This window comes from Gopherus evgoodei, chromosome 2 (assembly GCF_007399415.2).
Source record: "Gopherus evgoodei ecotype Sinaloan lineage chromosome 2, rGopEvg1_v1.p, whole genome shotgun sequence".
Taxonomy (NCBI): domain Eukaryota; kingdom Metazoa; phylum Chordata; order Testudines; family Testudinidae; genus Gopherus; species Gopherus evgoodei.
In genome coordinates this window covers 75,996,782-76,011,613 of record NC_044323.1, presented here as the reverse complement: position 1 = coordinate 76,011,613, position 14,832 = coordinate 75,996,782, and the positions used below count along the sequence as shown (strand labels likewise).

At 40.9% G+C, this 14,832-nt stretch overlaps 1 protein-coding gene across 3 annotated transcripts in view; it reads left to right on the top strand.

Annotated features, from left to right (window-relative positions):
- Positions 1–14,832, top strand: part of OSBPL10 (oxysterol binding protein like 10) — a 173,805-nt gene that overhangs the window by 123,876 nt on the left and 35,097 nt on the right. For all 3 annotated transcript variants that reach the window (XM_030551009.1, XM_030551008.1, XM_030551007.1), the window contains one exon: positions 12,724–12,870. In XM_030551009.1, coding sequence (XP_030406869.1) covers positions 12,724–12,870 — 147 coding nt within the window. The remainder of the gene's footprint in view (positions 1–12,723; positions 12,871–14,832) is intronic.

Genomic DNA, 14,832 nt, shown 5'->3' with positions numbered 1-14,832 from the left:
GCGTGATGCTGGGCAAGTCACGTAAACCAAACTTTTTATAGGTGGTCAATAACTGTGTTTTCCTTGTTTTCTGATACCAGACACTAGGGTCTGATCTGCGGAATTCTTGGCTGAGCGCTCAGAGCTGCAACTGAACGCAATGGGAGTTGGTCTTTGAATGTACGAAGTGCTGTATAATTCTAAGTACTCTGAAAAATCAGGTGTTTGGTGTCTCAACTTGAATGATTGGGTTTTCCAAATTAGCAAAGTGAAAATTACCATGTTTCACTATGTAGTGCACCACAGTGGTGTAGCTAGGACAGGAAGACTGGGTGGGTCCTGATTTTTGGGTGGGTGGCCAATGAAGGGAAGGGGTAGGAGTGATGGGGGGGCCTGCCTCCCCACACCCTCTTCAGCTGGCCCTTACAGCTCAGGCACCAGAAGATGAGGCTGTCTGGTGCACACAGGCTACGAGGTGTGCCCAGGGAGCAGAAAGAGACCCACCGGGGCTCACGCTCTGCCCACCCATCCTGACCCCGGCTTCGTGTCCAGCCAGGTGTGTCCCTCTGCTGCCAGGGCTGTGCGCTGCTGCCCCAGTCTCCTGCACCTCATTAGCCCCGCCCCCACAATCCTCCCACCTGGAATGACTCACTCCCACCGAGACTGTGCCTTGTGGGGGTGGGTCTGGGTGGGGCCAGAGCTGAGGCGGGAGACCCACTGGAGCAGCAGCACACGGCACTGGCCAGAGAGGGACGTGGCAGGTGGACAGACCCCGAGTCAGGGTTGGAAGTCCCAGCCTGTGGATTTGGGGGGCTCTGGCTCCAATTTGGGTGGTCCTAGAAGTGAAATGAGTGGACCACAACCCACCCACGCCCACCTGTGGCTATTCCCCTGTTACATTACCTCCATAGCGCCAAAATTTTGTGCAGCTCCATGTGTGACAGTTGTATTGGATGAGTCAATGATTTTCCCTCTTTTCCTCCCTCTCCTCAGGCAGTGGTAGGGGTTTAACAGGGTGGCATAAATCCACCCTGAGCACTGGGATTAAATATGAATGGAGGTAGGAGCCTTGCCACCAACCTCACCAAGGAGCCCCTTCTCTCAGAGATCAATGGGAAACTTATTATACTTCTCCATTCTAATAAATCAAGGCTGAAAAATACTGCCAATAGCCATACAAAGGTATAAAAGACTTCCTGATCCGAAGAGCTTAATTTGGATGAGACAATAGAAATACCTTCTGCCTATTTCTGGAGGCTATCCAGATGTGAAGTTGATGGGGAAACTCTAGTGTTCTGGCTAACACTTTCCCTTGAAATAAAATGGGTTCTGCTGCTCATGCCTGTTGCTGAGAGCTGTGGTGCTTACCTAAAACACTGTCTCATCTGCATCTAGTTTACTATAAAGCACTTTGTGAAATCTTCACTATAAAAGGCACTGCATCTGTCCAAATTCTGTTGTACTCACTCTTTCTCAAGACCCTATCACACCTTTAGTATCAAAGATGGTTGTTTCAATTCAGTTCCTGTTTTTACACCTGTGGTATTACAGACAAGGATGAGCTTGCTATTCTAGGGTACTTTCTAGAACTATAACAGGCAACCCATGAACATGCCAGTGCAGGTTTCAACTTAATCTAGAAAGGGTAGAAATCTTTTCTTGGATATTTATGAAGCTCTTTACTTGTCTTGCTTGTGGGTCATGAAAACTGTGGAGGCAGTGATTTGTGACTAGCTAAAGGAAGCGCATCCTTATAAGAAATGACTGCCGTTCACTCTGGAGATTGAGCAAGTTACCGTTTTTTCTTCATTAGTATTCCTCAGGTAAAACAAACAAACAAAAATGTTAGAGCTTTGGGGATTCCACCACTGACAAGGGCTTATTCAAGTAAGACATGAATTGCTTTTATGCTGGCCTTGCTATACTGATATACTATGTTTGCTTTTATGTGGTCTGAGTAATGGAGGCCACGTCCAGACAACCCGCCGTATCGGCGGGTTAAAATCGATTGCTCGGGGATCGATATATCACGTCTAATCTAGACGCGATATATCGATCCCCGAGCACGCTTATATCGATTCCGGAACTCCATCAACCCCAATGGAGTTCCGGAATCGACAGGGAGAGCTGCGAACATCGATCCCGCGCGGTGAGGACGGGTGAGTAATCCGATCTTAGATATTCGACTTTAGCTACGTTATTCACGTAGCTGAAGTTGAGTATCTAAGATCGATTTCCCCCCCCCGTAGTGTGGACCAGCCCTGATTTCCATTTCCAAGAACTCCAGCTGCTGTTTTTTATGGGCATCTACATTTAAAAATTTGACTCTCAAAGCAAATCTGTCCACATTTAGAAGGAGATTTGTTTTCTTTGCTAGTGGCTGTGTCATCTTAGAAAATACATTTTTACAACATATCTGTTGCGTGTTATTGTATTAATTTTCTTGTTTGTCTAGATTAGCATAAAATAAACTTTCATAATAAACAATATGCGTTTGTCTCTAAGGTCTTTCGTTCTTTCTTTTAGGACAAGCCTGTAGGGATTTTCTCTTTGATCATTTTATTATCGCTGCTGCTGCTGCCTTTTTTCCTCCTTTTTTTGATGGCAACTCTGATTAAAAAATGTTTGTATTGAGTTCTTAAGGGCATACAATACTGAGAAGCATTTTTGTATATTAGAGTTTAGATTAAGCAATATCCTAATTTTACATCTCCTGCTTTTTCAAATACAAGTGGCAAAGAAGCAGTGAAATGTACAAGATTATCCTTTTTGCACTCCACCTTTATAGAAATAACAACAACACAAAATGCAATAGTGATGGAAAGGAATTCTGGCACAAGAATGGGCAAGAGTGCGGCCTGGATAATGGCCGGTAGAAGTCTAACCCAGACAAGTCATAGATAACATTGGTAGGCTGAGGGAAGTAACCAGATTAAACCTTGCATCTGGTTAGCCTTGACTGAGGGAGTACGCCTGCTGTTTTTTAGTTCAGATTTCCAATTCGAGGGTCTTGCAAGATCGTTTGCAGCTTGTGGATGTACAGGGAAATTCTCTCAAATGTTACAGTATAATGTAGAAGTATCAAAAATAAAACGATCACCTGTGTTTGGCTGGAAATGAACTTAAGGAAATAGTCCTTTGGGTAGAGTTTCAGTCATTAGAATATCTGAAAAAAATAAACTGTTATCTTGTGACAATGTCATGGCTTGTTCATGCTCCTAAAATGAACCTAGAGTTAGTTTTAGTGGAAAAAAATAATGCTAGATGCTTAGAAATTTGGTAAAGAATTTTATTTAAATAGGAAAATGTTTGTATTTGGAGACAAGTCATATTTATCAGAACTGAATGAAAGCAATTAATTATAAGAAGCTAAAAACTTATATTTTCAGGAATTTCAGTAATTTGAATTCATGAATATTTTCATATGCTCAGGTTGGACCTGGTTCTTCTTATGCCTGTGTGAATCCCCCAGTGGACTTCTAATTTACTTTGGTATAAGTAAAAGGAAAATCAGATTTTCTGTCTTTAACCAAGATTCCAGCTACAGATTCCATACCTCCATTCTTTGTAAATAGTAACTTAATTTTTTTAATTGCAGTTTCCCCCAGCCCAGTTAGTCTGTTGGCTGCGTAATATTAACCATTTTTTTTAAAAGGTCAAGTTTTAATTTTGACTCTGCTACAGTAAACCTAGCATGATTAAGCTCTTGGAAACAAAATGTATAAAGAAACTCTTAAGGGAGTTTTTTTAATATTTAGTTTTGAAAAATAATATTTCTGTTGAAAAATTGCTCCCTTATTGGGTATGGCAAATGTAGTATGTAGTGATATGGACAATCAGCCCCTGGATATCACTGGAGTTTTAAATGTATCAATTGAGTCATCTACCTTACTCCACTGCCTCATTTAGGAGATCTTTTTTTGGTAAGGCAGGATATGTGGGCTGTGTAAACATTGCTCTAGACCTGTAGCCTCCATAAGCCCATGATTAAGGCTACGATTTGGGCATGGGTATTTTTAGTAAAAATCACAGACAGGTCACGGGCAATAACGAAGAAGTCATGGCCAGTGACCTGTCTGTGACTTTTACTAAAAATACCCGTGCCTAAATCTTAGATGCTGTGGGGCGGGGGGAGTGCTCCAGTGGATGCTGCTGCTGGGCAGGGTACTCCGGTGGTCACTGCTGCTCCTGGGAGTGGGGGGTGACCCGGGACCCAGCTGCAGCAGGAGAGGGAGTGGCCCGCAGCGCTGCTGCTGCTTCTGGAGGGTGGGTAGTGGTCCGCGGCCTTGCTGCTGCTCCTCCTTCGGGAGGGTGACCTGGGGCCCCACAATCGCCACAGCAGGTGGAGGATGGCCCAGGGCGCCACCACTGCCACCACTCCTCCTCCGGGAGGGGGACGGCCTGGGGCCCCACCACTGCCCCTGCTCCTCCTCCAGGCGGGAGGTGGCCCAGGGCCCCGCTGTGGCTCCCAGTCTGCTGCTCCGGGGCAATGCCTCGGACCAGTTGCTTGGGCCCGCTAGAGCAATGGCTGGTGCCGCTGGCCCCAGGGCTGCCCCAGCTGCTCTGGTTGCCCTGGGGTCAGCCAGACCAGCCGCTGCAGCTGCGGAAGTCACGGAGGTCCTGGAAATTCATGGAATCCATGACTTCTGTGACCTATGTGAAAAACTTGCCACCTTACCCATGATGGTAAAAGTTCCAGAGTCCCTTTTTCAAAAGTGACTTGGGCACTTGAGAGCCAGTGTCTCATTGAAATTACGTGACCAAGTTGCTGCTGAAAGTGAGATTTAGGCTCCTAAATCATGTAGACAATGTTGACAATTTTACCCCAGTCTGCTCTTTTCTTTCTGCCTTCCAGTGGCAGATCAAAAAGTTACCAAGGAGAGGAGCCCAGCAGGGCTGCAGCGGGATGGAGGTCACTGTTGAAGTTTGGAGTAATTGGTTTGAGTTTCCTGTAGCACTGTTCTTCCTGCTCCTTCCCTTTCTTCTTTCTCTAATCTGCTATCATTAATTTTAGAAGAGTGTTATGTTCCATTTTATTTGAAATTCTGTTGAGATGAAAGAGGCTTATGTGAGAGAGACTCATTATATCCCACAAGACTCTGCTGACCACAACTTGAATAAGGTGAAACTTGTCTGCTAAAGGGCAGAAGCACTTTCAGAGTAGGAGACGATGGAGAAATACCAAAAAAAATTAAAATATCAGAATTTAGATGTGTTTTGGATGTAAGAGGATGAGTGCTACTAGTTCTAGAGCTTGAAGGACATGGTGACCAGAAACAATCAGTTCAATTTACTAACTACAGATAAAGTGTTCAGATAAATATATAAACTCTGTAATAAGTCAGTGATTTTTATGCAAAATCTGTTCTGATAAGCTTTTTTCTTATGCGTCCAGCACACTTAAGGTCATTTTATGTAATTTAAAAGTTTGGTTTTGTGCATTTTTAATTGAGTTGAATTTCTCTCCAAATGGAGCTTGACACAAATCACAGGTTAAAACTATCGTTCTGTAAATAAGAAATGCGTCAGTCACGATTTTCAAAGATACTAAAAAAGAAATTTAGCTATCTAATTTATTAAATAAATGTGTATAGATATAGTATGTCCTTCTGGTTAACAAAAAGCAGCACCAAATTTAGTGTAAAGAGTATATTTGGTTGCAAATCAACATGTTTTAGTGGTTACCTGCCAGTGAGAATCAACCTTTCTTTAGGAAAGTAACTAAAGAGTATAAATGCAAAAGGTGATTAAAATTAATCATTTAGATTAAGGTTTTCTGTTTGCTGATTTAAATCATGTTTAAAATTAGTGATTTAAATAGTTTCTACCGTGGTAGGAGGGTTGAACTCCCTGGATGGTGTTAGTAATACTTACTGTAACTTGTGGCTGTAAGATGGATTTGAGGTGAGGGACACTGTCTTTATACTCCAGATTTTTTTTATTTTGAGAAATAATTTTAGTTTGTGATTAGTCTTCCTGGATTTTTTTTCCTTTAGCACCCACTGACAAGCTAGTTACTACATAAGACCATTTACTAAATGGATCTTTCTGAACAAGCTACACCTGAGACTCAAATGATAGGTTAGCTCATTCAGCTCACTGTCAATAAGGGTACAGTGCCTTGATGGATCTTATCTCATCATGCACATGCTGCAGTTGGTAACGAATATGTTTAAATGATTGGAAGGTATAAATACAGGCAAAAGAAGCTGACAAGTCACTCACAGAGATGCATATGCAATTAGTGACAAACCCACTGAGAAGTAATGGTTCATTGTTAATCGATATGTCTAAAGGTGCTGTTAATATTACCTACTGTAGAAAAAGGAATCTAATTCTGGCCCTAACAGTGGTGACTAATGTATGGGACAAATTTCTCAGCGAATGTAAATTGGCATAGCTCTGTGGACTTCCAGCCAAGAATCTGGCCTGTGAGTTTTAATCGCTGTCACATATGCAAGTGATGAACACTGCTGGCAAACCTCTATTGTGAACAGAATGAAATTCAGAATGAAAAATTAGAGATGCAAAAGACTATTTACCTACATTGAATTTAAGGCTTACTGGTTGAGGTTATCTATGACCAGTTGACTCATCATTAACATGGCAGTCCTTGCCTACACTGAATGCTAAATTGTGTTTTAACATTGTAATCAAACAAGATATCATTTCCCACTGTAGACAAAACCTGTGAGTAATTTAGTCCATCCTTCTCCATGCATGAGTGTTCACTACAGTATATAGTCTAGTGCATTTCCCAAGCTAGTTTTAAATGTGGAAGCCTCATCCCTTGAGTCTACTTCCCTTGGGAAATTACTTAAAATCCTAATATATTTTACTGTCAAGAAATCATGATCATTAACCTAAACTTTGCTTCTGTTAGTTTCATCCCATTGCTCCTGGTTATATTCCCGTGTGCCACACTAATTTTTTTTCATACTTACCATTTATACCCTTCAAATATTTGTTCTTCTTTCCTTTCCTCACTCGCTACTAGGCTAAACCTGTATATATTTAGCTCTTCAGTCTCACCTGACAAGTCAGTCCTTCAGCCCTCTCAATCATTTTATATCCTCCTTGGAATTTCCTCTAGTTTGTCTATATTTTTTTTCAGTAAAGAAGTACCTAGAAGAACTGAAGATAGTGGTCCAGGTATAGCAGTGACAGTTGTCTCCTTACTTTAATATGAAGCCTCAGCATGTATAGCCTTAAATGTGCATTGTCCTTATTTTGTTATCATATTGTACTGCCAAAAAAAAAGTGAAGTCCCCTGTCATGATTAATCGTACAGTTATCCAATTTATTCTAAAGACATTTGCCTGTACAGTTTGGGAGTCCATGTTTGAAAACTTGGTTCTGAAACTGATTACTCCAAAAGAACTAACCGCCTAAAAATTCAGTTATGAGACTGTCATCAGAATTTGAAAAATCCAGACTTGAGAGATTTTTGTAGTGGAGTAGAGGCTTAAGGAGGTTTTTCCTCTTATAGAAAATCTGCCATTGGCTATATGGATTTTATTTACTATCTATGGAAGTGTACTCTTCCTGATTTTTTTTTTTTAAGACAGTCTACTTATTTGAAGGAATTTTTACTTACTGATTTCATCTCTTAGAAAGAGAATTGATGTTTCTTGACAGAGTTCGTTAGTTAAAACATCAATTCCTTGTCTTAACAAGTGACCTCTCTAAATGAAACAATCTCCTTTTTAATTAAATTTAGTGTTTTAAAAATGATTCTCCTTCAAAAAAGTGCATTTTCATAAATCTCCTACGATTGAACCTAAAAGATATTAATACTGAGAGAGGCCTAAAAAGTATTTGGTTACTTTGAAATTAAATAAATAAGGTTTAAACCTTAAATAGGACTGGCAGAAATAACCTGTTGTTTTTCACATATCATTTTCTAGAATTTTTTTGGGAAGGTAAGTTCTCTTTAATATCTCATCTCCACTATTGTAAGCTTTTGTTTGCCTTTTTTGAGTTAGGTTAGACCAGGGGTTGTCAAACTTCATTGCACTGAGACCCCTTTCTGACAACAAATATTACTACATGAACCCAGGAGCAGGGACCAAAGCCTGAGACTGCCTGGGTCCCAAGCCCGAGCACCACCAATTTGGGCAGGGGGGACAAAGCCAAAACCAAAGGGCTTTAGCCCCAGGTGAAGGGGGGTGCTGTAACATGATCCCTGCTACCCAAGGCTGAAGACCTCGGCCCCGGTCGGTGGCACTTGGACCTTGGCCGCAGGCCACACTAAGTCCAATGCCAGGCTTGGCGACCCCATCAGGGGTCGCAACCCACAGTTTGAGAACTGCTGGGTTAGACATATGCACGTGTAATGGAAAGGCTGTTGTACCTCACTCTAGCAGTGGTACTGACCAAGCACTGTTCACAGTTATGTTTTCTCCTAAGTTGACAGCTGTGGAGCGGAGCAGCTCAATAACTTTCATGCGTACTTTGAAAATAATGGGGGTTGAGGTTGTCTTGTCCATTGGAGAACAAATATAGAGCATGTTAGTGTGCTCTCAATTAATTTCTTTCCTGTAAATTGATCATTCACTTACTGTACTCTAATTATTTAGATGAGCTGCCGTTTAAAAGGATAATCAATAGCCATAATCTTCTGTGCTCAGCTGAATGGGTTAATTCTTAGTTTTATACTCAATAGTGTGTTTGTTTTGTTGGAAGATAAAGAATAAAATCCTGATTGGGTATTAGTTAACTTTTTATTGATGCAACATACTTTTGTTTTGTGGCTGTATGCACACTTGCCTAGAATTTGGTTATACAGTGACAGCTTCACCAAGTACTTTTTTGGAGAAATTTTGTTTGTGCATTTATTTAAAAAGTCTTCTGTATGTTCAAGGCACTTAATAGGCAATTCACCTACACTTAGGAAATAGTATTTAACGAATATGGCTTATTGAACCGAAGAGGACTGCAGTTCACTTTCTGTAATGAAAATGGCGCTGGCTGGCTGACTGGGTTTTTAACTTTCATTGGCAAAGAATGAAAAGGAGTAGAAAACTAAAATAGTTCCATGGCTGCATTACTGTTCACTCTGGATAAAAGGCTAATATTGATGCACTTTATTTTTAGAGTAGTTTGCAAAGTTAAGGGCTCTGCATTTTTACTGAAAACTGTAGTCTGTCTCTGCATATGTGGTGTGAGGAGGGGCAGGGGTGCTGGGGCTGGGGATGCTTCAGCACACCCTGGCTTGAAGTGGTTTCCATCATATTTATAGTTTTGTTTATAGTTTTGTTCAGTGGCTTTCGGCACTCCCGCTATGAAAGTTGTTCTAACACCACTGAGAACAGGTTAATATTCTAAAAAAGGATTAGGTTTTTTAAATATTAAGCATAGTATACTAGTTTCACATGATATTGACAATTGTATTGATTATGGATTGTACAGATTATGGACCTCCCCTGTGATTTCTGCAGTGGCTGATGCGCCTGGCCAAGAGGCTGCCTGAGGAGCTGAGGCAGCCCCTGGCCCAGCCGCACTGGCTGCTGCTGGGGCAGTCTTGGGCCACCGCATTCCCCTCCATCATCAGCAGCAGGAGTTTGGGTGGGGGGCTCAGGGTTGGGGTGCGGGAAGGGGTGAGGGCTGTGGTCAGTGCTTATATGGGGGGGAGGGGCTTCCTGGAAGCGGCAACATCCCTCAGCTCCCAGGTGGAGGCATGGCTAGGCAGCTCTGTGTGCTGCCTCTGCCTGCAGACACTGTCCCCCGCAGCTCCCATTGACCATGGTTCCTGGCCAATGGGCGCTGCGGAGCCGGCACTCTTGGTGGAGGCAGCATGCAGAACTGTCTAGACTTGCCTTTGTCTAGAAGCTAAGAGAGGGGGAAGTTGATGCTTCCGGGGAGGTGCAGAGCCAGGTAGGGAGCCTGCTAGCCCTGCCAACCCCCTCCCCCTCGCCAGGGGGAGTCCTGGGCCATGCTCTGCCACTGGCCCCCCCCCCCCAACCCCCATGGTGCTCCCAGGCTTCCCCCACAGCACTTGCAGAACCCCTGGGCTCCCCTACCCCTTCGCCCCCGATTTAGTCAGGAGTATATAGTATAAGACCTGGACTGATCACATCTGTGAATTTTTGTTTACTGCCCATGACCTTTCTATGATTTGTTTTTTTTAACTAAAAATACATGTGACAAAAACGTAGCCTTAATTATGGACGGTACCTTCAAATTCACCCTTAAAAGTGTAGAATCCTGGGTTCAGAAATCTACTCATTCAACTTAACAACGATGTGCAAGAAAAGAATTCTTGTTCATTTAAAAAAATACCCTTAATGAATAGGCAAATATAATTTTACAGTGTTGTATCATTGCACTAAATTGGAACAGAAACAGTAGCCAGTTGATATTTGGTTAGTAACATTTTTGAATTTGAGTGTCGCTTGAGAGCTTACCACCTACTAGTCTGTCAAATGAAAGATAAGTATATTTCTCCTGCTAGGCTGTTGTCTGCCCATGTGTGCTTGGGGAAACTTTAAAAAAAATACAGGCAGAAAGCTGCCCCCTGGGATACCTTCAGGAAGCAGCAGCAGCATCTTTCCAGTGTGACTTATTTGCAGTTAAACCCACAGATCTCAGTGTCATGTGACTAGAAATGCCGGCAGCAGATTGACATCAGCACTCTTCAAACTCAGTTGAAATTAAAAAAGGGGAGGGGGGAGGGGAGGTTCTGTTGCGTGTTCTTAGTACTACTAATTCCAGCTCTAGCTGCTTGCCATTAACTGAGCTAGCAGCAAGAGCAGCAGTACTGATAACGGTAGCACGGTACTCTTGATGAGGTCAAGCTGGATGAAAGGCAAGTCTGCTGTAGAAACATCTACTGTAAGTTCTGAAGACCCCTCCCCACAGTCCCTCCAGATGAAATTCAGTTATGCACATAACAGCGTAGGGCTGCAGCATTCTGCATCTACTGTACGATTATGGAATTAGATCATGTATAGTAAGTGTTGTCAGATTATGTGCTAACATACTGAAACTGAACTTGCCAATCATGCATTAGTTGATTAATGGTGGGTGGGTGGGTTGGTTATCATGCTATACATTTTTCTTAGTGGAAAAAAGTGGTGGTTTTGCCCTTTCAAAAGCCTCCACAGTTGTTAAGGTTACAGTTTACCAGTTTGGAGTTAAGTGTTTTCTAGATGGAGTAGTTACAAAGAACCTTTTAAATTGCTCTGTGTTCTAGTGGTGTTTCATCAGATGAAATTAACATAGCTAATTTGAGTTCAGAGATTTTCTACTAATGGTTTATATTGGAGGACAGCTGTTGAAACATGCATTCAATTTAAAAAGAAAAGAAAGGAAAAAAAAAGCCTAATCCAAATCATGGAAACATCTACACATAATAGTGACTAGCCAGCAGAATATTGGTGAATAAGACGTGCTTCATGTATGTTAATATTGTAAGCCATGTGAGGGATTTTTGGCTCTAACATGATTGTAGACTGTCTTCCGAGCAAATTGTTTTAAAATCCAATTCTGTGTACAATAAAAGAAGAAGCAGAATGTCAGGTTTTTTCTCTTTTGCTTGGAATGTTTAGGCTTTGCTGTAAAAATCATCACAGCCTGTCTTTTTTGTAATTCCTTAAAATTATGTATTGATTTATATAATAGAGCAACTGTCATTGCAGCAGTGATATTCTTTTTTACAAAATTAAATATATATAAGACACAGCTACACACCAGAGTTAGCAATAAAGAACCATTGATGCTGCCTCAAGAAATGTGAACAACTGTCTTGTAAATTTTTCAGCAATATAAACAAAAAAAGAACAACCATGTAAGAGCAAACCCAAATAATTCATGTCCTGGCCCTGAAGCTTGTTAGAATCTGGCTCTGATGAACCACCAAGGGGAGTGAATTCTATATAAAAAGAATTGAGTTTAAGTAATTACCACCCAGACATGGTTCATGAATGTACTGTAATTTAAGAGGCAAGAAAGTGTTATGTTTTGTTGCAGAATTTTCTATATTCCCTTCCCCCCACACACACACTCTCCGTACACTTTGGAGGGAGGTGGCATAATTTTTCTGTTTTTGTAAATCCTCAATTGGTATATCTGGAAAATGGGAAGATATACTATTGATCCTCTGTCTTGAACACAAACAAGCTAAATGTTGAACACCATGCCATGAATTCATAGCACTGCAACGAGCAGAAAAATTCACATTAATATACATACCTCTGATTAGACTCTAATTTACCTTCATTATAGAAAGTTCTTGACTATGATGGTCAAATTAGCATTGATAAGCATTTTATTCAACATTTACTTGATCCGTGATTTCTAGAGTTAAGCAATTGGGATGAATGAGGGGAAAAATCATGTGAAGTTAGTCCTCGATATGATGATTTCTTAAGATATTTATTTACATGAGTGGTTTAGCAAATCGAAACTCTCTTGAGGATGCTGTTTAATAGATAAAGAAAAGAACAAGCTTCTGGAGGGGAAGGCATTTTGCTTTTGTATACCTTTATCAGAACTTTGCACAGTGTTCCCCGTTGCTGACTGGAACTACTGCAGTACAAATATTATATAATAATTTATAAATTAATACTTGCTAATCATCACCATTGTTGCTACTGAAACATCAAAGTTGTAGTACAGCCTTAAGTGGATTTTTGTAAAGGGGCCCCTCTGAGCTATCCCTATTTTTAAACATGCATAAGTACATGACATAAATTGCTACTTGTTTATCCGGTTGGTGATGCTTGGTGATTGTTTTCATTTTAGCATTCAGCTCCTGAGCTGATCCTGGTTGAAGATGAGATGACAGATACCGAAGACAATGAAGAGGAGGATTTAGGAGTCATGGAAGATCAGCGTAGCATAATTCTTCATCTCATCTCACAGCTCAAACTTGGCATGGATCTAACCAGGGTAGGCACACTTCCTCTGGTTTTTTTTTTTTCAGTTTTGAGTTGCTCGTTCTTTTTTACTAAATCAGTTCTTCCTCCCAAACTATTTTGTTTCCGATCCCAACCTATTCTGAAAACTCTTAAGCAATAGTTTTCATAATTTGCTTCTTTTCAAAAGTCTGGTCCCATCCTGGGGCAGTATGGAGGGTGATCAGCTTTCTTAGGCAGGCTTTTCATGTCAAATTACAGCAGCAGGAGCTGCAGAAAATGAAGGAGAGGAAAACCTATGTTTGTTTGTAGGCAGTTGTGGAGGAGCTTTACAGATTTATATTTGTCTTAGAAAATTAGACTTTACTGTGGGCTTCAAAACAGGACCTCAACATTCCATTTGGGACAGTGATCATTTGATCCAAACCAATCTGGAATTATGGTATAATGTTTCCACAAGGCAGCTCACAGTTTCATTTGACCAAATCTTTTAGTCCCATTATAGTCATCAGGAGCAGAATAGAGGCCATAATAAAATTTCTGTCTTGCTCTTTAAGGCCCTCATTTTGTAAACGCTTACACATCCTTAACTATGTTCATTGGTGCTGGAACTGTGAGTGCTGGGGGTGCAGCACACCCCGTTTAGAAGTGGTTTCCATCAGACATACGATTTATAGTTTTGTTTAATGGCTGTCAGCCCACCCACTATAAAAATTGTTCCAGCACCTATGACTGTGGTGTGAGTAGACTCATTGGACTTGTTATGATTGCTCATGTGAGTAAAGTTGTTCACATGCATAAATGTTTGCAAGGCCAGGTTCTTCATCACCTTTTCTTGCTGCTCATTCAGGACAAAATCCTGCATTCTTCGTATATTCAAAACACTCATGAAAGCAATGGGTTTATTGGCTGTGCAAGAAATGCAGGATTAGGCCCATAGTCAGTTTCATTTCACCTGCATCTAAAAAGATAAAGTGAACACTGGGAGTTAAAGGGTTTCAATTTAAGGAACAAGGAAGATGGTATACTTTGGTATCAGATACTTTTGGATCACGTGAAAACTTCAGGCAATCTACTATAACAAAATTATGGCCCCTCAGGACAAAACTACTCTTCATGTTAGTCATATTACAAAAGATTATACTTTGTGTATTCCTTTGTTCTGAAACCATTCAAATAAGTTATATATATAGTATATCATAGAATATCAGGGTTGGCAGGGACCAAGATGTCGTTTAGTCCAATCCCTACTCAAAGCAGGACCAACCTCCAAATAACACCCTCAGGGACTGAGCTCACAACCTGGGGTTTAGCAAGCCAGTGCACAAACCACTGAGCTATCCCTCTCCCCACTAAAAAGAATCTTGTTGTAGAGGTGTTACCCGAGAGATTTTCTGCAAGCCCCTTCAGAGTTGGAAAATTTGTAGATAGTTTGAAAATGAGAACTTCCTCCCGTTCATTATTTTGTATTCCACTCTGTAGTGATTTTCTCTCTTGTGGATACATAGTCTTTGAGAGGATTTTTTTTTCTAATGGTATGGAGTATCCTTACAGAAAGCTTTTTTTGTTTGTTTGTTTGTCAAAGAAGTGAAATAAGTAACGTGAATTTATTCTAACTTGTTTCCTCCACAAATGAAAGCAGTGTGGGAAGATCGGAGAGTTGTGTCTGTATGGTAGAGTAGTTATGAAAGAGAGCTCTTCTCAGGGGCATGTAGATATACAAAAAAGCTTTGTTTTGCTTTCCTTTTGATCTTAGAAATAGATTTTTATTAATTTACATTGTATTATTTTTCTCTGAAAGAAAGGATTTGCCCAGTGTGGTCTATCCTCTCCTCATATACTTATGTATATGCCTCCTTCTCCTAAAATGATGGAAATAATAAGACAAAATAATATGAACCAGACAACTTCAAGGTTAAATAGTCCTTTAATCCATTGCAAAAATAATATCATACCAGTACTGCCAGTAATGTTTTCATTTCTGAGTGCAACCAAA